At 39.9% G+C, this 24,162-nt stretch overlaps 1 protein-coding gene and 1 pseudogene across 3 annotated transcripts in view; both read right to left on the reverse strand.

The window, feature by feature from the left end:
- Window positions 1-24,162, reverse strand: part of RPS6KA3 (ribosomal protein S6 kinase A3) — a gene marked incomplete at both ends in the record, with an annotated part of 148,444 nt that overhangs the window by 44,234 nt on the left and 80,048 nt on the right. For both annotated transcript variants that reach the window (XM_080718279.1, XM_080718278.1), the window contains 6 exons: window positions 5,019-5,089; window positions 7,207-7,349; window positions 8,152-8,189; window positions 12,962-13,068; window positions 13,168-13,247; window positions 14,930-15,010. In XM_080718279.1, the coding sequence (XP_080574405.1) occupies window positions 5,019-5,089; window positions 7,207-7,349; window positions 8,152-8,189; window positions 12,962-13,068; window positions 13,168-13,247; window positions 14,930-15,010 (520 nt within the window). The remainder of the gene's footprint in view (window positions 1-5,018; window positions 5,090-7,206; window positions 7,350-8,151; window positions 8,190-12,961; window positions 13,069-13,167; window positions 13,248-14,929; window positions 15,011-24,162) is intronic.
- LOC308279321 (NADH dehydrogenase [ubiquinone] 1 alpha subcomplex subunit 3-like) lies at window positions 14,580-14,835 on the reverse strand (annotated as a pseudogene). The gene has a single exon. The product of its transcript is annotated as an NADH dehydrogenase [ubiquinone] 1 alpha subcomplex subunit 3-like (transcript).

The following is a 24,162-nucleotide window of genomic DNA, read 5'->3' on the forward strand; positions in this document are numbered from 1 at the left end:
AGCAAACAAACAAAAAATACTGTCCCAAAGTACACAAGCCAGGGATTCACCACAAACGAAATAGTCATTTGCCCCCCCACCCAAATTGCCAAAAACTCTCAGCTAATGTAACCACTTTCCTCATTTTGCCTCTGGATTTTACCATCTAAATGTGAACCTAAAATATAATTTAGTTTTGCCTGCTCTATAAAATTTATAAATAGGATTTTGAAGCATTTATTCTTCTGTGTTTGAACCTCTTTTGCTTAACATTCTTGGGAGCTCTCTCCAAGCTGTACCACCATGGAACTGGTTCATTTTCTTTGTTGTTTGGCACATTATACCCAGGCCTGGACCTGCTTTGTATGGTTCTTAAGAATTGTTTTGGATAAAAACAAAAATAAAAGAGTGTGTAGCAGAAACTATCTGGATTGTAAAACCTAAAATATTTATAGATAGTAAATATAATTTTTATTGCACTCAATTATATGAGCATATTATAATTTATTAATCCATTCTACTGTTAATGCTCCATTTTCCACTATTATAAATCATGCTGCTATGATTTAACTTTGGACCTCTTCCCCTCCCCTCTTTCATGGTACTGGGGATTGAATCCAGGGGCATTCTACCTCTGAGCTACATTGCAAGCCTTATTTTATTATTTTCTATTTTGAAACAGGGTCTAAATTGAGGAGGGCCTCACTAAGTTGCTGAGGCTGACTTTGAACCTGCGATTCCCGTATCTCAGCCACCCAAGTACTGGAATTAGATGCTCCTCTCTTTCTTTCTTTCTTTCTTTCTTTCTTTCTTTCTTTCTTTCCTTCCTTCCTTCCTTCCTTCCTTCCTTCCTTCCTTCCTTCCTTCTTTCCTTCTTTCCTTTTTGCAGTATTAGGGATTGATCCAGCAGCATTCTTCCTCTGAGCTACACTCCTAGACCTATTTTATTTTTTTTATTTTGAAGTAGTCTCACTAACTTGCCAAGGAACTCACTAAATTGGCGAACCTCGCCTTGAACCTGCTATCCTTCTATCCCAGCCTCCCAAGTATTAGGATTACAGGAATGTGCCACTACCCTGGCTGAACTCCATTTTTTAATCTGAAGCTGCTGTGGAATCAGGACCTAACTGCTCCCTGTTCCACAGGTTTTAAATGTCATCATACTGCTAATTCTCCAGGGCTCTTGAAGCACATGTTAGACAAGTTCTCATCTGCTGGGAGTCCTTGTGGCAACTTAAAGGGCTTGGTTCTTATCAAAGGTTTACTCATTAAGTGATACATTCACCAAAGGGATATTCTTGTGACTTGAGGGATATGTGCTTTTTCTATTCCAATAATCTTTATTACATCTTTTCCCGAATAAAGTCGTCTTTTTATACTTTTTGTTCTGGTGACAATTTGCAGTTTGAGGATGCTATAGATTCCTATCATGTTTTTCATGATTTGTAGGTGAAGGCTGAAACACTATCTGGAATTTTCGAGGGTTTTGTACTTGGGATTGAATCCAGAGGTATTCTACTACTGAACTACATCCTCTGCGCTTTTCATTTTGTATTTTTTAATTTTAATGTTTTCATCTTTTGGGTGCAGGGGATTGAACTTAGGAGTTTTACCTCCAAGCTACACCCCCAACCCTATTTTTTATTTCGAAACAGGGCCTCCCTAAGTTGCGGAGGGCCTATATTACTGACATTGGCTGTCAACCTGAGATCCTTCTGGCTCAGCCTTCTGAGTACTAGGATTACAAACCTGTGCCACCATGCCAGGCTTTACATTTTTTATTTTGAAACAGGGCTTTGCTAAGTTACTGCATACTGTCCTCAAACTGCAATCTTCCAGTCTCACCCTTCCAAGTACTGAGGTTACAGGCATGTGCTACTGTGACTGGCAGAAAGGTGTGTATGCATGTGTGTAGAGTGCTAGGGATTGAACCCAGGGTGTGTGTATGTGTCTGTGTAGTACTAAGGATTTAGGCAGCCACTTTACCACTGAGCTACATCCCCAGCCTTTTCATTTTTTATTTTGAACCGCAGTCTCACTAAATTACTGCTGCTGGCCTCAAACTTGTGATCTTCCTGCTTCATCCTCTTAAGTCACTGAGATTACAAGTGTGGCCACCATGGCTTGGCTAGTATTCTTGTCTTGGTAAATCTAAATCTCTGATGAATTCAATCTACATAAATTAATCTATTCAATCTGTACACATCTTTTTTTGTGTGTGCTGGTAGGATTGAACCCAGGGGTACTCTACCTCTGAGCTGTACTCCCAGTCCTGTTTTTATTTGTAAACAGGGTCTGGCTAAATTGTTACGCTGGCTTCAAACCTGTGATCTTCGTGTCTTAGCCTTCCAAATATTGGGATTACAGGCATGTGTCACCACACCCAGCTGACTCCACACCTTTTTCCATAGTCTGTAGTCTGCCTGGAGCCTCTAAACAACTGAGCATAAAAATCTCTGACATAAGTGTAGTGATTATTCTCTTTAAATTAAGGTATCACTTCCTAAACACCCAGTGACCACAGTCTCTTTAATTTTAGACATTCTGATGGGTATGCAGAGGTAGCTTATTGTAGCTTTAATTTTTTTGTATGGAGCTAGGTATGGAATCCAGGGGCATTCTACCTCCAAGCTATACCCCACTAGCCCTATTTCTTTCTTTCTTTTTGGTGGTACTGGGGGTATAACCCAGAGGCTTTCTACCTCTGAACTATACTCCCAGACCTATTTTATATTTTATTTGGAAACAGGGTCTCACCAAGTTGCTGAGAGCCTCACTAAGTAGCTGAGGCTGGCTTCGAACCTGTGCGATCCTCCTGTCTCAGCCTCCCAAGAGTGGGGATTACAAGCATGTACCACCACGCCTGCCCCGCCCCCCCAGCCCTATTTCATTTTTATTTGAAAACAGGGCCTTGCAAAGGTGTGGAGGGCCTCGCTAAACTGCTGAGACTGATCTCAAACCTGTGACGCTCCTGTCTCAGCCTTCTAAGTACCAGGATTACAGAAGCTTGCCACCATGCCCTGTCATTTGAATCTGAACTTTCTTTTTCCTATGTTGCCTAGAAGTGCCAGGCCTCCAGGATTAAAGGGATCTTTCTTCCTTTTAACATGGGACTACAAATGTGCTTCACTCTATTGGGGAAATCTGCATTTCTGATTAATGAGGTGGAACATCTTTTCATAAGATAATTCCTTATTGAATATTCTCTTTCATGAGGTCCCTAAGTCTCCTGCCCACGTTTTTATTGTTTTCCTGTTACTAATTGGAGTTCTCGATACACTGTGGATACAAGTCCTTTGTTCTCGGTCACAAATATCTTTTATTCTCTTTTAATGGATTTTTTTTTTTTTTTTGCGGGCACTGGGGATGGAACCCAGGGGCATTTACCTTCGAGCAACACCCCCAGCTCTATTTTTTATTCTTTATCTTGAAACAGGGTCCCACTGAGTTGCAAAGGGGCTCAAAGTAGCTGAGGATGTCTGTGAATCGGGATCCTCCCGGTTTCATCTCAGCCTCCCAAATGCTGGGATTACGAGCACGTACCACCACCATGCCTGGCTGGTATTTCTGTGTGTGTGTGTGTGTGTGTGTGTGTGTTTGTGTGGTACTAGGGGTAAAACCCAGGGGCTTTTCTACCTCTGGGCTATACTCTCAGACGTATTTTATACTTTATTTGGAAAGAGGATATCACTAAGTTGCTGAGAGCTTCACTAAGTAGCTGAGGCTGGCTTCGAACCTGTGTGATCCTCCTGTCTTAGCCTTCCCAAGGGCTGGAATTACAAGTGTGTTCCACCATGCCTGGCTCTGGCTGGAATTTTTCGATGAGATTTTTTTCCAGCATGATTTAAGAAAAGACTATTCCTTCTTGCAATTCCTGATTACTAAAATTAAGGATTTAATTTTGTATAGGTCTGTTTCTATGTTTTCTAATCTATTGTATGTCTACATAATTGTTTCAATGGCCTGTTTTTTTTCTTTGTACTAGGGATAAAACCCTGGGGCACTCTAATTTTGAGCCACACACCCAGCCCTTTTCCTCTTTTCTATTCTGAAACACAGTCTCACTCATTTCCTGAGGGTCTCACTAAATGGGGGGGGGAGCCTTGAACCTCGGATTATTCTCTCTCAGCTTCCCAAGTACTGGGATTACAGGTGTCAGCTACCAAGCCTGGTTTCTGTGCCCTATTATCTTAATTATCATTATAATAAGAGGTGATACCAGGTAAAGCAAATCTTCCTAAGTGTGGTTTAACTATTCTTGTTCTATTATCACACAGAATCAGTATATCAAGTTTCAACATAGTTTTTTATTTGATTTGCATTTAAACTATAGTTTTATTATCCAATTTAGTACCCACTGATCATATGAGGCCACTGAGCATTTGAAATGTGGTCAATCCAAATTTTAAGTAAAAAAAAATCTCATTAATCATCTTCTTCATACTGGGCATTGAATCAAGGGGCATTGTACCTCTGAGCTATACCCCCAGCCCAGCCCTATTTTATTTTTTACTTTGAAACAGGGTCTTACTACATTGCTGAACCCGCTATCCTCTAGTCATAGCTATCCAAGGATTGCAGGTGTTTGCCACTACGCCTGGCTACATATGAAATACATTTTTGATTACTGATCTTGTAACCAGCAACTTTGCTAAACTTATTAATTCCATGAGCTTATATGATGACTATATTTTCTATGGACATGTATTATTTAATAATGACAATTTTATTTCTTCTGTTTAAACCTTATAACTTCCATTTTTGCTTGCTTTACCGTACTTGTTAGGACCTCCAGGACAATGCAGATAGAGGTTGAATAATGGACACACATACCATATTCTAAAACTCAAAGTTAAAACTTTTAATACTTTACTACCCACATAGAAATGAGTGCTCTAAACCTTTATAGTTGATTCGTATTTAAAACAGGTAATAACGGATGAATTTCTTACACTACATCTGATACTCTAAAATCATATACTTATTTAGTCTGAAGCATTTAAAGTCTCATCAAAACATTTCCGTTAGGGAGTACTTACTTAAGAATCATAGTCATTGTTTCTTTTCGATCTTTTCCTTGGAAAGGCAATGTACCAGTGAGCATTTCAAACTACAGAAATACAAAATAATAAGAGGTATGAGTCAATAAATACAAACTCTCAAGGCCAGAAGGTAAAGAACGCATCATTTAATTAAAAACCAAATCTTCTAAAATTGTTACATATATATCAAATTATTTCTATAATATTTTTCGTGGTACTGGGGTTGGAACCCAGGGGGCATTCTACTTCCAAGCTACACCCCCAGCCTTACTTTTTATTCTTTTTTTTTTTTTTTGCAGGTCTGGGGATGGAACCCAGAGTCATTTGACCTCAGAGCTAAACCCCCTGCCCAATTTTTTATTCTTTTATTTTGAAACAGGGTCTCACTGAGTTGCGGAGGGCCTCACTAAATAGCTGAGGCTGTCCGCAAACCGTGATCCTCCAGCTTCAGCCTCCCAATGGAATTAAAAGCATGTGCCACTATGCCTAACTACACAGCAGTTTTTTTTTTTTTGGGTAGGTCTTGGGATGGAACCCAGGGGCATTCTACCTCTGAGCTATACCCCCTGCCCTGTTTTTTATTCTTTATTTTGAGACAGGGTCTCACTAAGTTGCGAAGGGCCTCACTAAGTAGCTGAGGCTGTCCGCGAACCGCGATCCTCTGGTCTCAGCCTCCCGAATGCTAGGATTACAAACGTGCACCACCACACCTGGCTTACACAGCAATTTTAAAGTGTAAATATGTGAACAATCTGACAGATGTGCCAATTTCATATGAAAACTTTTTCTATACTGGAGATTGAACCCAGGGCACCTGTACCACAAAGCTACATCCCCAGCTTTTCATTTTTTACTTTGAAGCAGGGTCTCTCTTGCTAAATTGCTAAGGCTGGCCTCAAACTTGTAATCCACTTGTCTCTGCCTCTTGAGTAACTAAGATTACAGGAGTGTGTGACCATTCCTGATTTAATGTGTGTGTGTGTGTGTGCGTGTGTGCGTGCGTGTGTGTAACTAGGGGTTGAACCCAGAGGCTTCGACTTCTGAGCTAAACCCTTAATACATAAGAAATTTTAATTTTGTGGTTCTGGGAATTGAACCTGGGAGTATTCTATCGTCAAGCATACCCCAGCCTTTTTGATTGTTTGTTTGTTTCACAATACTTGGGATTGCAAAACAATCCTGGGGCATTCTACTTTAAGCTATACTCCCCAGCCCTATTTTTTATTCTTAATTTTGAAACAGGGTTTCACTAAGTTGAGGAGGGCCTAAGTAGCTGAGGCTGTCCTCGAATCTTCGATACTCTTGTCTTAGCCTTCCAAGTTCTGGGATTACAAGCATGTGCCACCATGCCTGGCTTGTTTGTTTTTGAAACAGGGTCCTGCTAGGTGGCTGAGAGTCTCACTAAGTTGTTGAGGCTCTCCTTGAACCTACGATCCTCTTGTCTCAGCCTCACAGGTACCAGGATTACAGGCATGTGCCATTGTGCCCAGCTATTTTTTATTTTGAAACAGGGTCTCACAAAGTTGCCTGGGTTGGCCTCGATCTCGCAATACTCCTGTCTCCGCCTCCCAAGTACTAGGATTACAGGTGTGTGTCATCACACCTGGCCCTACTCAACTTTTTTTTAAGGGCTACTTGCTAATGGATTTCTGGACCATTTTTTTTCCCCAAAGAATAAGCACCAGCCGGGCGTGGTGGCGCACGCTTGTAATCCCTGCGCTTGGGAGGCAGAGACAGGAGGATCGCGCTGGTTCGAAGCCAGCCGCGCTGGCTTAAGAGACCCTGTTTCCAAATAAAAAATATAAAAATAGGTCTGGGAGTGTAACCCAGAGGTAGAAGGGTTTCCAGGAATCCCAGTACCACCAAAAAAAAAAAAAAAAAAAAAAAAAAAAAAAAAAAAAAAAGAATAAGCACCATTACTGCTTATGATTGATACTATTAGCAGAAAACCTAAGAAAATATATTTTTGCCTTTTTAAATTAGGATGAGTTAGAAGCAACTAATGGGTTTCATAGTCCTTAAATGATGTTGCAGACAATCATTTTTCTTGGTTATTTACTGCATATACCATAAATACAGAATACAAAAATACTAGTTTCTCTCTTGTAATATTCACTGATGATTATCATATAACAAACAAAGTAACAATTCCCACTGCTTAAAAGACAAAAAATTCAATCCTTACCATTAACACACCAAAAGACCACCAGTCAGCACTCTGAGTATGACCTCTCCGATTAACTACTTCTGGAGCCATATATTCCACAGTTCCACAGAAGGAATAGGCCTTCTTTTCATGGTCAATAGACTCTTTACTTAGGCCAAAATCTGTCAAAAGAAATACTGAACTAATAAATACCCCACAATAGCTTGTACACACAATATTTTTTGTAATACTGGGGCACCCTACCTGAACCCGAGGGTGTTCTACTTGAGCCATGTCCACAGCCCCATTTTATCTTTTTATGTGGTATTGGGGATGGAATCCAGTGGCATTCAACCCCCAGCCCTATTTTTTATTCTTTATTTTGAAATAGGGTCTCACTGAGTTGCAGAAGGCCTTGCTAAGTATCTGAGGCTGTTCACAAATTGCAATACTCCTGTCTTAGCCTTCCAAATGCTGGGCCCGGCTCCTATTTTATTTTATTATTTATTATTTTATTTTATTATTTTATTTTATTTTTTATTATGAAATACGGTCTCACTAAGTTGCTGAGAGTCTTACTATGTTGTTGAGGCTGGACTCAAACCTGTGTTCCTCTCGTCTCAGCTTGACAAGTACTAGGATTACAGACATGCATCACTATGATCAGCTATTAATTTTAAACTTTGAATTACAACATCTATATTAATTATTTAAAAACACATTTTTTAACATAATGGTTAAATTTTTTGCAGTACTGGGGATTAAACTCAGGGACATTCTACCTCTGAGCTACTCCCCTAGCCCTATTTTTTATTCTTTATTTTGAAATAGAGTCTCACTAAATTGCAAATGGCCTCACAGCAAACCTTGATCCTCCTATCTCTGCCTCCCAAGTACATAATGGTAAATTTTTGTACCATAAATAACCTTAGAGGAAATTATATAGGATAGGAGAAAGTACTTAAATAAATTGAGGATTTTTACCTGTTAACTTGATGTGACCTTCTTCATCAAGAAGTATGCTGAAAGAAAGTCAGAAAATCTTTAAAAATCACTACATAGGGATTTACAGAAGCCAAAACTGATATGAATTTCTTAAGCATCAGATAGTCACATTTATCCTAAAATACTGCTTTAGACTGTGAATAAGAAGGCGTGGTAAAGGAGGAAAATAAGTCTTTGTAGACATATTAATATAAAATCCCCAAATAATGTCATTAACATATATTAATGAGTCCGAGGCACTTGAAACATGTCAGGAAAACAAAAAACAGGCTTTGGCCTTAGAAGTTGCTCATTCTAATGCTTTTGTGCAGCCAGGGCTAGATTAAGACTCCCAGTGCTTGCCTAATAGATAAAGGTCTACATATTGAAGTCAAAGCATTAGACCTCTGATTCTCTTGGTAAATTTTTAAGGTATCTAAGATGAGTTGACTTAAAAAAGTGCTCCCAAAGCTCATGTGTTGAAAGCATGTTCCCATTGCGGCAAAGCACAGAAATGGGGTATGAGCCGGGTGTGGTGGCACATGTCTGTAATCTCAGTACTTGGCTGGCTGAGATAGGAGGACTGCAGTTTTGAGGATAGTCTCAGCAACTTAAGACTATCAGAAACCTAGTGAGACCATGTTTCAAAAACAAAAACAAAACAACAAAAAAAACCAGGGTTGGCGCTATAGCTCAGAGGTAGAATCCCCCCTGGGTTCAGTCGGCAGTAACACATTACACACACACAGTGGGACATGGCTAGGGATGGAAGGTCACTAAGGATGTGGTCTTGGTCCTGGAGGTGATATATGCCTGTGGCCCCCTCCTCTTTCTCTTTGCTTCCAGCCACCATGATGTGATAGTCATGTCCTCCTACCACTACCACTACAGGTGATAACTCAGAACCGCCCCTGTGAAATGAAAACATGAGCCCCAATAAATCTTTCCCCTAAGTTCCTCTTGTTGGTATTTTGGTCATAACAAGAAAAGCTTACTAAAACACTATCTAACCCAAGTATCCTTTTTTTTCTTGATATGACCTACACAATCCTGGTCTCCACATATCCCCTTCTCCACACACCTCTTCAATGACCTACTCCTTGACTGCACATTCTCCAGGATGTTCTCTCTTTCCCAGTAAACTGTGAGATCCTCAAGGGTTTGGCCTTATTCATTTTTAGGTCAGTGTTTGGCAGAGCACAGACAAACAAGAAGTGTTTGTTGAATGAATGAGCCTTGTCTAGAGAGGGCCACAGAACAATCTGAATAGTTTGGGCTTCTTTACAAAGGACAATGGAGACCATAAAAGGCATATAGATATGGAAAGTATAGATAATCAATGTGCAATTTCAAATATAATTCAGAGATTAACTGGATGAAGTGGTGTACCCTTGTAATTCCAGTACTTGGGAAGCTGCAACAGGAGAATTGCAGATTTGAGGACAACCTCAGCCAGTAGTGAGACTCTCATCAGCCCAGTGAGACCCTGTTTCAAAGTTAAAAAGTAGGGGTATGGGTGTAGCTCAGAGGGCTATCTCCAGTACCCCCCAACAAATACTAATTTTATTTTATTTATTTTTGTGGTACTGGGGATGGAACCCAGGGGCATTCTATCTCCAAGCTACACCCCAGCCCTATTTTTTTATTCTTTATTTCGAAACAGGTCTCACTGAGTTGCGAATGGCCTCACTAAGTAGCTGAGGCTGTCCACGAACCATGATCCTCCTGTTCCAGCCTCCCAAATGCTGGGATTACAAGCGTGCGCCACCACGCCGGGCCAAATACTAATTTTCATGAATCTTTAATCTTATGCTTATAGTACTTTTTTCTTCTGAGGACTACATGCTGGAATATTTCTTCTCATCAGGAGTTATATTTTGTATCATGATGGAAGTGGGGAAAATGATGAGGAAAACTCAGTAATTATTAGGGAAATAAAAATAGAACTATATGCAATGTATCCAAAAGCAAAACAAAGGAAAAACAAACATTAATTTCTTAAGTGACCACTCAAAAGTTTCCAAAGGAGCATTTCTTCCATTTCCGTTCAAAATATCTAATTTTGTCTTGTCCTGGGGATTGAACCGAGGGGCATTCTACCTCTGAGGTACATCTCAACCTTATTTTGAAACAGGGTCTTGCTAAGTTGCTGAGGCTGACCTTCAAAGTGCAATCCTCCTATCTCAGCCTCCCAAGATTATAGGCATGTGCCACTGCACCAACTTCACAATTTAAATTTTGCACATAGCAATTTTTGCTCCAGCCCTTTTCATTTTCTTATTTTAATACATGGTCTCACGAAGTTGCCAAGGCTGGTATGGAGCATGTGATCCTCCTAAGGGTCCCAAATACTGGGATTACAGGCACATGCCACTCTTCCCACCTTGCACATAACATTTTGTGAATATACTGAAGACAATTTTTTATTATTTTATTTTATTTTTTTATTTTTTGCGGGTCTAGAGATGGAACCCAGAGGCATTTGACCTCCGAGCTATACCTCCTGTCCTATTTTTTATTCTTTAATTTGAAACAGAGTCTCAGTAAGTTGCGGAGGGCCTCACTAAGCAGCTGAGGCTGTCCAGAAACCGCGATCCTCTGGTCTCAGCCTCCGAATGCTGGGATTACAAGTGTGCGCCACCACGCCCGGTTTACTAAAAACAATTAATTACACATATTTTTGTGGTAATAGGGATCAAACCCAGAGGTATTCTACCTCTAGGTTATATCCCCATCCCTTTTAATTTTTTTGATTTTTGGTTGTACTGGGGATGGAACCCTTCTACCTTCAGGATATACTCCCAGACCTATTTTATATTTTATTTGGAAAAAGGGTCTCTTAAGCCAGCGAGGCTGGCTTCAAACCCACGCAATCTTCCTGTCTCCGCCTCCCAAAGTGAGGGGATTACAAGCGTGTGCCACCACGCCCGGCGAATTTTTTTCTTTTGAAACAGGGTCTCACTAGGTTTCTGTGAGTCTCATTACATTGTTGAGGCAGTCCTTAAGCCTATGATTCTCCTCTTTCAGCGTCCCAAGTACTGGGATTCAGGCCTGCACCACCATGCCCAGTTCCTTTTTTGCAATAATAGCTTCTTGATTACTACTACTAAAAGAGCTGTGGAAAATTTGCTCAATTCATACTTAAAATGTGAAATTGTAAGGAGAAGAAAATTTACTAGATAGAAGTGATATTTGGGGAAAGGGTTAGATGCCCACCATTCCTCATACCAGAATTCTTTTAGACCAGAGTATTAAGTAAAAATAAATAAGATTAGAAAAAAAAATCGATCATGGTATAAGGAAAAGCCTTGCTAAGACATACCATGGGAGAAATCACAATAGAAAAAAATGTTGTAGGTCTGACTGAGAAAAATGTGTGTAGAGTAAAACGACAAAAAATGGGCATAGTGGAAGGTGCCTATAGTCTCAAATCCTCAGGAAGCTGAAGCAGGGGAAATATTTGAGCCCATGAGTTAGTTAATTGGGTCTTCTCTCTCTTCTCCTTCTCCTCCTCCTTCTTCTTCTTCTCCCTCCCTCCCTCTCTTTCTCTCATTCTATCTTCTCTCTCTCCTCTCTTCTCCTCCTTTTTCTCCTCCTCCTCCTCCCCCTCCCTCCCTCTCCCCCTCCCTCCCCCCCTCCCCGTTCCCCCCCCTCATGTTCCTTCTTGCTTTGTTGCCTGGGTTGGCCTCAGACCTGTACTTCAGTGATTCTCCTGCCTCGACCTCCTGAGAAGCTTGGATTATAGACACATCCAACTGTGTCTAGGTAAATGGTTTAAACTCTTAATATATGTAGGCATGGTGGCAGATGCCTGTAACCTCAGTACTTCGGAGGCTAAGACAGGAGAATGGCAGGTTCAAGGCCAGCCTTAGCAACTTAGTGAGACATTGTTTCAACTGTGTGTGTGTGTGTGTGTGTGTGTGTGTGTGTGTGTGTGTGTGAGATATGTGTGTGTATGTTAGTTACTGGGGATTGAACCCAGGGGCATTCTACCTCTGAGCTACACCTCTAGCCTTATTTTGTTTTTAAACAGGGTCTTACTAAATTGCTCGAGGTCTTGCTAAATTGCTAAGGCTGGCTGTTAACCTGTGATCCTCCTGTCTCAGGATCCCAAGAACTGGGATTATAGGTGTGCACCATCTCACTAAGCTCAACATTTTTAAAAAGGGGGTTGGGGTGTAGGTTGCAGGTAGAATGCCCCTGGTTTCAATCCTTAGTATCCTCAGTATCAAAAAGGAAAATTTTAATTTGTAAAGGTCTTTTATAAATAAATGGGAAAAATAATGTTCTAAAAGCAAGATGCAAAAGCCAGGCATGGTGGTGCACGCTTGTAATCCCAGTATTTGGGAACTTGAGACAGGACAGGACAGGTTCACAGCCAGCCTCAGCTACTTTGTGAGGCCTTCTGCAACTTAGTGAGACCCTATTTCAAAATGAGGAATAAAAAATAGGGCCGGGGGGTATAGGTTGGAAATAGAATGTCCTTGGGTTCAATCCCCAGTATTGCAAATAAATAAATAAATAAATAAATAAATAAATAAATGATGTACAAAGGCCACGAACAGAAAATACATACAAAAATCCTAATTTTCAATAAACAAGAAGAGTTTAAAGCTCAATAAATATCAAAGACAACAAGATAATATTTTTGATAAACAAAGATTTAAAAACTTAAAAGAATATATAGTATAAGCAAACATGAGACACACTGGTACACTAACCCAATGCTGGGAGAGTCCTAGGAGTTCACTTTATGACCTCCTTAACAACTTTGTAACACTGTATTTAACTTAGTGGTATGACTCCTTACTTTTCTGGTTTTAAGTCTCTATAGATTATTCCCAGGCTATGAAGATGGTCTAAAGCAAGTGCAAGTTCAGCCAAGTAGAATTTGACATCTTCTTCTGTGAACATCACCTGAAAGAAAATAAGAATTTTTGTGTCTTTATTTCCTTCCTGGGTCTGTGATTTTTATTTAATGTTCCACTTTAGAATAAAAAGACATTAATTATATACCTCTTTGGATAAGCGTGTAAACAAATCTCCTCCCCTGAGAAAATCCAAAATAAGATACAACTTCCCTTCAGTTTGAAAAGCTGAATGAAGAAAGAAAAATTGTTTAATCCATTGTAGTTTATTTTAAGCTTATATTACATCAAATCATTCACAAATATTATTTTTAGTAAATTAATGATCATATCATAGTTCTACATATACATTTTTTTTTTTTTGGTGGTACTGGGAGTGGAACCCAGAGGCTTTCTACCTCTGGGCTATACGCCCAGACCTTTTTTATATTATTTGGAAACAGGGTCTCACTAAGTTGCTGAAAGCCTCACTAAGTAGCTGAGGCTGGCTTTGAACCCGTGCGATCCTCCTGTCTCAGCCTCCCAAGCGCAGGGATTACAAGCGTGCGCCACCACGCCTGGCTTAAATATACTTTTAACTAGACAAAAACCATCGATTCTCATAGTTTCTTTTTTTTTGTGGTACTGGGGGTGGAACCCAGGTACTTTTCTACCTCCGTACTATACTCCCAGACCTAATATATATATATATATATATATATATATATATATTTTTTTTTTTTTTGCAGGTCTCAGGATGGAACCCATTTGACCATTTGACCTCCGAGCCACATACCCTGCCCTATTTTTATTCTTTATTTTGAAACCGGGTCTCACTGAGTTACAGAGGGCCTCACTAAGAAGCTGAGGCTGTCCGTGAACTGCAATCCTCCGGCTTCAGCCTCCCGAATGCTAGGATTACAAGCGTGCGCCACCACGCCCGGCCTGATTTCTCTTAGTTTCTTCACATAAATGTTAAATGCAACTTTTTTTTTTTTACTACCACTAGATTTCTACAGGCAAGAGTCTCTCAGAAATGTGATAGTTTGAAATATGTGATTAATAAGAAAAATTTGTAATGAAGACTAGAAAACTTTACTTAACCATGAAATAAAATTAAAAAAATCATGGCACTAATTACAGAAAACATGTGGGCTGGTTAGATTTAATTGCATACAATAAGAATCACTACACTTTTACCCAGTGAGAAACACATGGCTTTGAAGAAAAAAAGGGCAGTGATAGTTTTAGCATATTGATATTACAATATTTGTCTTGAGATTGGGCTAATAGGGATTATAAAATATAACATATTATTATTAACTATTAAAATGAAAAAGCAATAATTACTATGACCTATTCTTATAGCTACCACTCAGAAACTAACTTTATGTGTTTTTTTTAAAAAAGCTTCTAAAGTTTGTCAAATAAGTTAATTTCATTTCTTTGACTTTACTATATGTATCTTCTAAGCACATACAAATATGTACATACATTCATATATATATATATATATTTTTTTTTTTTTTTGGTTTCACATTTTTATTAGGGGAAGGGGCTCCTTCCTGTCAATGGAAGTGTTCACAGGTTCTTCAGCCACTCCAAGCTGGGTCCCTAGGGGTCCTGCGGGGGGGCTGGGCACGTCAGGCATGTTCCCACTGTCTCGAACAGGCACTGGGTAGTTGTAGGGTGTGGCTTTGTTGGTCATGATGGCATACTTGGTGTAGGGGCTGATTGGGGGCAGAATTATAGAGAGGCCTGCGACAGTGAAGGACACAACCAGCACTGGATACTGGGCCCAGGCATTCTTGAGGTAGGCAGCAATTCTTGCAGCCATCTTGCTCCCGGCGGTCACATTCATATATATTATATCTGAATGCAAGCAAAAAGTGAGGGAATAAGGTAAAGAGATGAGGTGGTTCATCACTTACCATAATGCAGCTTGACAATGAATGGATGATTAACTTCTACCAAGATATCACGTTCCATTTTTGTCCGAACACGGTCTCGAACTATAAAAAGATTGCACATATGCAATAGCGTGTTATCTCTCAAAGAAAACATTTTTAAAAAAATTTGCGGTACTGGGATGGAAACCTCTGAGCTACACCCCCAGCCCTATTTTTTATTCTTTATTTTGAAACAGGGTCTCACGGAGTTGCAAAGGCCTCACTAAGTAGCTGAGGCTGTCCGCGAACCGCAGTCTTCCTGTCGCAGCTTCCCAAATGCTGGGGTTACAAGCATGTGCCACCATGCGCAGCCCTCAAAGATAATATTAAAAACATTTCTTTAGCTGGGCAGAGGTAGAATGTCCCAGGGTTCCACCTCCAGTACCACTCACAAAAAAACTTCTTTTATTGTCTTTGACACTTGGGATTGAACCCAGGGGTGTTCTACCTGAGCTACACCCCCAACCCATTTTGAAACAGGGTTTATGTTCTTGAGGGCCTCGCTACATTCCTTAGGCTACTCTTGAATCTCCTGTCTCAGTTTCCCAAGTACTGGGATTATAGATGTATACAACCATGCCTGGCTTATAGCACCTATTATAAATAAAATTTGGTTTATGTATATGAAAGTGTATATTTTTATTGCTCACATATTTATAAAATTAATACAAATAATGTTTATTTCATTATGTAATCAAAAGAAATTATGTACATGCTTAAAATTTGCTGTAAGTTAAAAACTATAAAGAATATGTTAGGTGTTGGGTTTAATGCAAAATTTATAAGTATTTTAATCAAAGTTAAGGAAAATGTCAAAAAAAGGATGTGACTTTCAAAAATTAAAGTACCCTAATAAAATTTTAAAACAACAAACTGGAATAGGTTAATACTGGAATAGGTTAATACTTCCATCAAACAAACTCAACATACATTCATTACGTATTTACAAAATGTGGCAGATAGTTATACCCAAAAAATCTATTTTGAGGGTGGGAGGAGAAAAGAAGAAATACTGTGATCCAGCTTAGAAGCAGTGTTTTTGAAGTTAGAAAGGTCTGGATTCACATCTGTGTAGTCTTGAGTGAAGTTACTTATTTAAATTTGTTGAGCCTCAGTTACCTCTCAGGTATAAATGGGGATACCACTACTGTATCTTTGAAGAATGTGATCATTTGAGATAAGGTTTGTACTCAGACTCTGGAATAGAAGATGTATTAAACTAATTGGTGGCCATCATTATTATATCCATAAGTATTACTATGAATATGAGTAAGGGATAAAACAATTTACTACCAGCAATGAGTAGTGCAGGAATTCAGAGAAGAGCAATATTAGCTTTACTTACATAGGCTAAAGGAAGGAGCTGGGGTTAAGGGCTAAGACTTTTGCAGTGGAATTTAGGGTAGGAAATACAGAGCCCAGAGGAGACCAGGTATGAAGTACCAGTGCAAGCAAGGACCTGAAGAAATAAATGATGAACAGGAGGGAACCTAATCAGTATGGAAACAAAGGTTTCCTACTGGGGAGACGATGTAGGGAAGATCCAGAACCATGACAAACTGGAATGCCAGGATGAACGTTACGTTTGGCTTTGTGTGCAAAGCTCTCTTCCAGCAATCAAATATTTTCTGAGCAAGGCTTGTGTGCTAGGCATTAGGAATCCAATTACATATAAGATAAAGTTCAATAAAACTAGTGGGAATGACAGACAAGTAAATAAACGAATGGAAAACCTTCTGATAAGAATACTCTGAATGGAGCTGGCCATGGTGGCTCATCTCTGTTTTCCTAGTACTTGGGAGGCAAAGACAGGAGGAATCACAGGTTTGAGGGCAGCCTCAACCCCTTAGTGAGACTCTGTTTGATGAATGAATGAATGAATAAATAAACAAATAAATAAATAAATAAATGGGCTGTGGGTATAACTCAGAAGTTGAATCCCCAGTGCCCCCCAAAAATACTGTGAATGTTTATATCATTGAAATTAGTATAGAAAGAACAGCAGTCTTTTTTAGGGGAACTAGGGACAGGGAGAAAGCAGAGTTGGTTTTACTTTCATTTAAGGTAACCACAGATATTTAAAAGACAGAAATAAGACCTCAGGAGAAAATAAACAAGCTAAAAATACTATTTCTGGCATTCTACACCCATCTGGGGTTTTTGGTACAAACTGACTGAAATTGGGCAAGATAAGGAATAAGAATCAATTGTTCTTAATGTCTATGCAGCTGTTTAGTGTGTGTGTGTGTGTGTGTGTGTGTGTGTGTGTGTGTGTGTGTGTGTGTGTTTTATTGTGATTGAACTTGGGATTGTTCTACCACTTTTTATTTTTTGTTTTGAGACAGGGTGTATGTGTCATGGCTGACCTCAAACTTATAGTCCTCATATCTTAATATACCACATGGTTGGGATAAAAGGCATGTGCCAGTATGCCTGGTATGGTTGTCTTTTAATTGATTTGGCAGGTTACTATATCAAATCCAATATCAATCTGTGATTTTAGTATCTTGCTCCGTCACTGCAACTCTCATGTCTTTACTGTAGCCTACAGGTCCTTTTTATTTTTTATGTGAAGTTAAGCACCAAGGCCTGTTGATAATTCTGTTCTAGTCCAGTCTAAAACTGTTCTTTCCCCATTGCTTGGATAAAGTCCCATTACTTAAAGCTGTATTCCAAATTTCTACCTCTTTCAATATGTACATAACATATATCATTTAAACATCATGCATCTGCTGAGTAAGCAATAAAAATATCTTAACTATACATCCCTCTTTTATTATTTTCCCACAATGAAAAGACAAATTATTTGAGAATTAGAAACTACAGCTTAATGGCGATGCTACTACCTAGATGAGTAGCTATCTTGGTCAAATTATTTTATTGTTCATAGGCTTCCATTTCCTCTTCTGTAAAGTGAAGAGCAAGAATGAAATTATTTTTTTTGTTTATGATTATCTTGTGAAACAGTTATCTTTTCCACATTACTTGTATATAGCATGGATGAAACCTTGTTTAGTTGAAAATTCGCAGTGAGATTCACTCATTAAAGAATTCCTTCATTTTTTCTGAGGTAGGCCCGTATAATAATTGTAATTTGGTTTATTTTCCTTATGTAAAGACCTAATAATTGCCAGGCATGGTGGTGCACACCTGTAATCCCAGTACTTGGGAGGCTGAGACAAGAAGATCGCAGGTTCAACACCAGCCTCAGCATCTTAGCACAACTCTCAGTAACCTAGTGAGGCCCTGTTTAAAAAGAAAACAAAAAATAGCCGGGCGTGGTGGCGCACGCTTGTAATCCCTGCGCTTGGGAGGCAGAGACAGGAGGATCGCGCAGGTTCGGAGCCAGCCGCGCGCGCTGGCTTAGGAGACCCTGTTTCCAAATAAAAATGTAAAAATAGGTCTGGGAGTGTAGCCCAGAGGTAGAAGGGCTTCCAGAAACCCCAGTACCACCAAAAAAAATGTGTATATATATATATATATATATATATATATATATATATATATATATATATATACTGAGGTATAGCTTGGAGGTAGAATGCCTCTGGGTTTAATCTCCAGTATTACACCACTGCCACTATAAAAAAGATATCACCACCACAACAAAAAGACCTAGTGACAAATATAAATCATCCTATAATCAGGATTTCTGATTAGTATATACTAGTTCAGAATCAGGCATGTTTTACATTGGTCAACTTCTAAACCCTACAATAGAATTTGTTAATACTTACTCAAGCTGGCAAAGCAACTAAATTCCTTTTACATAGTTTAATATAAGATTTAAACCCTCCTTGACTTGAGCATAAAAATGAGTAAGAAGAAATATATTAAGAAACAGTTTAAAGCAATGGCTTACAAAATCTTTTAAGCCGATAGATTGCTTTAATAGGATAAAATTCCCCATTAACTTGACCTAATGCCACTGACTTCTATTTGACCCCACTTACTGCATTAATGGAACTTTAAAATGGAAAGAGACTTCTGGTTAAACATGATGTTTTACTCTCTACCTGCATTTAAAACCTCACTGTAATGACATTAGTTGGAAAGTTATAGTAGTTCCCTTTTATCTGGGAGGGATAGGTTCTAAGACTCCCCAATGGTTACCTGAGAGTACCAAACCCTATATGTATATTACATTTCCCATATATACATACATACCTATACAATATTCTGTAGTAAAAATTCTGTGAAAATATCTTACCGAACTTCTAACTTCACACTTAAAAGAAGCACTTTATGATTTCTTTTTGGCATGTCCAAATTGCCAGTATCATTACTTCTGTGCTTAGGAGGGAGCCATTACTAAATAAAATAAGGGCTACTTAAAAACAAGCATTGCCATAATCACGAACTAACCAAGATGGCTCCTAAATGAGCAGAGCTACTAAGCGTGTTGCGTACGGATACGCTGGACAAAGGGCCTAACTGGCACTCTGGGTGGGACAGGGAGAAATTTCGTCATGCTGCTTAGAGCGGCACACCACTGAGGGCTTATCATTCATTTCTGGAATTTTCCATTTAATATATTCAGACCTGTTGGCTACAGGTAACTGAAACTATGAAACGCAAAAGCCCAGATAAGGGGGCTACTATCTTCATAAACTCACAAGACAAAGAACAGGACAGGAAGCAATAGCAGAAGAGTGTAGAATGGTAATTAGCAGAGCAGATTAGAAAAAGCTAAACTCCAACCTGGCGTGGTGGTGCGCGCTTGTAATCTCAGTACTCGGGAGGCTGAGACCGGGGGGATCGTGCAGGTTCGAAACCAGCCTCGCTGGTTTATGAGACCCTGTTTCCAAATAAAATATAAACTAGGTCTGGGAGTGTAGCCCGGAGAAAAAAGGGTTCCATCCCCAGTACCACCAAAAATAAAATAAAATAAAATAAATAAAATAAAATTTAAGTAATAATAGAACTTACTGTTTCTTTTTTTTGTGGTACTGGGCATAGAACCCAGGGTCCTTCTACCTCAGGGCTACATTCCCAGACCAATTTTATATTTTATTTGGAAACAGGGTCTCACTAAGTTGCTGTGAGCCTCACTAAGTAGCAGAGGCTGTTTTACAATCTGCGCGATCCTCCTGTCTCAGTCTCCCAAGTACTGGGATTACAAGCGTGCACCCCCATGCTCGGCTCAGAACTTATTGTTTCTATATTAAATTATTTTATTATTTTTAGTAATCATTATGGAATAAACAACACAATATCTGGGATGTCTTAAAAATATAGAGAGGAAGGGGAGAACAAAAATGGATACAGGTCAATCATGAGTTGATAAATGTTGAAGCATAGGGAATGGTAGATGAAAGTTCAGTATATTTTGTTTACTTTTAAATATTTGGCTCTTTTTTGGTACTGGGAATGGAACCCAGAGGCATTCTATCTCCAAGCTATGCCCCAGCCCCATTTTTTATTTTTGAAACAGGGTCTCACTGAGTTGCAAAGGGCCCACTAAGTAGCTGAGGCTGTCTGTGAACCACAATCCTCCTGTCTCAGCCTCTCAAGTACTGGAATTACAAGTGTGCGCCACCACGCCCGGCTTAAGTTTGGCATTTTTATAACCAAAAACTTCAAAAATAATCAGAGAACCAAGAAAATCCAAAAAATTAAAAATGGATGGTAGAAATAAAAAGGTCAACAAAAGGTTCAGAAGATAGTTGATTAAATTTCCTAGAAAACAGACAAAAATGCCAAATAGAAAAGGAAAAAGAAAATTAAGGAGTGATCTAGGAGGTATAACAGGTACAAAATGTAGCAGTTACAAAATGGAAAACAATAAAAAGCCCTTGGGTTCCTAGGATGAAAGACACCACTGCAATGTACATGGAAGAATACTACCATATACATTCCAGGGCATGGGGGGGGGTCCTCAAAACCCAAAGAGGAAGAACTGGAAACAGAATGGCGATAAGCTTCATCATTGTAACATAGGAAACTTGAAGACAATGGAAGCAATGCCTTTGAATATCTGAGTGGAAAATTCTTTCTGATTTAGAATTGCATATTCAACCAAATTATTAAGAGAGAGGGTAGAATAAGGGCACCTTTTTATGGTAATGGGGATTCAACCAAGGGCATTCTACTTCTGAGCTATACCCCTAGTCCTATTCTTTTTCTCTGTCTGTCTATTTATCTTTGGTACTAGAGATTGAACCCAGGGCCATTCTACCTCTGAGCCACAATTTTATTTTGAAACAGGGTACTACTAAGTTGCTGAGACTAGCCTCAAACTGGCCGTCCTCCTGTCTCAGCCTCTCAAGTAGTAAGATCACAGGTATGTGCTAACATGCCTGGATTTATTTTTTTTCTGTGGAGCTAGGGATTTAACCCACAGCTTTGAGTATGCTAGGCAAATGCTCTACCACTGAGCTAGATCCTCAGCCCCTTTTTTTTAAATTTGGAAATAGGGTCTCTCTAGGTTGCTTCTACCACAAGACTTTATTGGTATTCACCCAGATTTTCTTCTTAAATATTATATATCTTTTCCCCATCATCATTTCCTGGGACTAAGACAGCTCAGAGCTTAGACGTCATCTTTTTAAAATTAACTAGCAACTTTAATTGACACATCAAGATTCTCACTAAATTGCTGAGACTGGACTCAAATCTGCAATTCTTCTGTCTCAGCCTCCCAACCTGAGATTACAGGTATTCACCATCACACCCAGCAGAATAAAGGCATTTTCATACATGCCAGGTCACAAAATTTTCACCTTTTCTGTAGTAGCTAAAAGAAGATGTGTTTGGCCCAAACTAGAAAGTAAACTGAGATAGAGCTAGATGCAGAATTCAGGAAATGGAATATAACAGAAATATGAAGGAGATGTGACTCCAGAATACTATTCAGTTCAGCTAGGAACAATGTTTGTAAACCTGTAATAATAAAAATATTACCATGAAGATATGAAAAAGGAACTTGTGTGTGGTATGAGGAAACAAAATTCTATTAGAAAGTCAATAGATTATGTCTCCAAATAAAAATCAAAGGATTGCAAATAGTAGAAGCAGCAGGTGAAGAATGAAAGTCATTGTCTCTAGGGGGTCAAAAAATAGAGCAGGGTTTGGTGGTGTATGCCTTTAATTCCAGTATTCCAGTATTCCAGAGACTGAGACAGGAGGATTGCAGGTTCCAAGCCAGCTCAGCAACTTAGTGAGACTCTCAACAACCTAGTGAGACCCTCAACAACCTAGTGAGAACCTCAACAAATAATAAAACCTTACTTCAAAGAAAAAGAAAAACAGGGATGGGGATGTAGCTTGGAGGCAGAATGCAGAATGCCCCTGGGCTCAATCCCTAGTAACACACACACACACACACACACACACACACACACGAAACAAAAACCTGGGATAGGGAGGAGAGTAGGTAAAGAACTTCTACTATATGCAAGACTCTACAAAAGTTACTTAGATAAAAGTAAAAATTGTATTTATAAACACATTCAGAATTATCCAGTGGTCTATAATTTCCATAAGTCAAATATTTTTATTTTAATGATCCCTTCCATAGTTTTTATTTATATAATTTTAATTATAATATTCCAGTTTGGCCGGGCGTGGTGGCGCACGCTTGTAATCCCTGCACTTGGGAGGCGGAGACAGGAGGATCGCGCAGGTTCGAAGCCAGCCGTGCTAGCATAAGAGAGCCTGTTTCCAAATAGAAATATAAAAATATGTCTGGGAGTGTAGACCGGAGGTAGAAGGGCTCCCAGGAACCCCAGTACCCTAAAAAAAAAATTGTCCAGTTTGTTACAATTTCTCAACTATATACTTCCATTAATTTTTTTTTTTTTTTGTGTGTGTGGTACTGGGGTCCCTGGAAGCCCTTCTACCTCCGGGCTACACTACCAGACCTATTTTATACATTTATACTTTTTTATTTGGAAACAGGGTCTCTTAAGCCAGAGCAGCTGGCTTCGAACCTGTATGATCCTCCTGTATGCCTCCCAAGTGAGGGGATTACAAGCATGTGCCACCACGCCCAGCGTACTTCCATTAATTTTTATGATCACCTTTAAAATACTGTTTTAGACTTCCGGGAAGATGGCGACGGAGAAAAGCGGGGCTTATAAGCCCCGCTAACCACCAATCTCTATTACCACAAAATCAGCGCCTTTCATAAGCCAGAAAACACCATGAGCAGAGAAACAAAAAATGTAATTACAAGGGTCAGAGAAAAAGAGGGCTGGGAAAACGAGACACCAGAAAGAAACCAGACTGCAGTGCTGCAGCCGGAGCCGTGGTGCGAAGCGGCGGGCGCCATTTTCCCTTGCAGCACCAGGCTCCAGAGAGGAGGGGGACTCAGAACGGAGCTCAGAGCCAGAGAGGAGATACGCCGGCCTCACGGCCGAGGACGCAACAGCAGCACCTTACTGCCAGGACCAGCGGCGAGCTCACCGGATGGCACCAGACCAATGCACTCAATAGCCCATCAGGCGCCAGAGAGAAGCAGCGGACAGTGAGCCGAGGTGAGCTGCTACGGATCAGCCGGGCGGGATTCGGCAGATTTCTCGGTGCAGGGAGCATCTAAAGCTCCCAGAGACTGGGCTCAGCACACCTTGCAGGGACTCAGAGCGGAGCTCAAAAACAGAGAAGAAATACACCAGCCTCACGGCCGAGGGCGTGGCAGCAGCGCCATATTGTCACCGGCGGCAGCAGCAGCGAATTCACTGAGTCCAGTACAGCTCCATCTGCGCACTCAACAACAGTGAGTCAAATTGTGGCCCCTAGCGGAGAAATCCCAGTACTGTACTCCCAGGGACTTGACCTAGTGGGGGAGTGGTGGTGGCAGAGATATCACACCATAGGAGAACGCCTAATCTGGCACCCCCCATGGTCTAAAGCAGCCTCGAGTGACTCCCTGGGTCTGAGACTCTGTGATACAACCCAGTAAAGGAGTAGTGGGGAACGAGATACCACAGACTCGAGATCCAGAGCACCTTAAGCGAAGTTGTAGTGACCCAAGGGAAGAACCAAGAGAAGGCACAAACTTCCTAAATCATGGGAAAGAGGAATAACAATGGAGCAATGAATGCCCACAACCCCACAACATCAGAACCTGATAAAACAGAAATCCAGAGATTTCTAGAAGGTCAAATCACTAAAATAACTGTAGAAATAATAGAGGTGTTTCGAAAAGAATTCAGAGAGAGCCAAAAAGAGATAAAGGATGCAATTAATGAAGTAAAGGCCTCAATTCAAAGTAC

The sequence above is a fragment of the Muscardinus avellanarius genome (genome assembly GCF_963383645.1).
Source record: "Muscardinus avellanarius genome assembly, chromosome: X".
In the NCBI taxonomy this organism is placed as follows: domain Eukaryota; kingdom Metazoa; phylum Chordata; class Mammalia; order Rodentia; family Gliridae; genus Muscardinus; species Muscardinus avellanarius.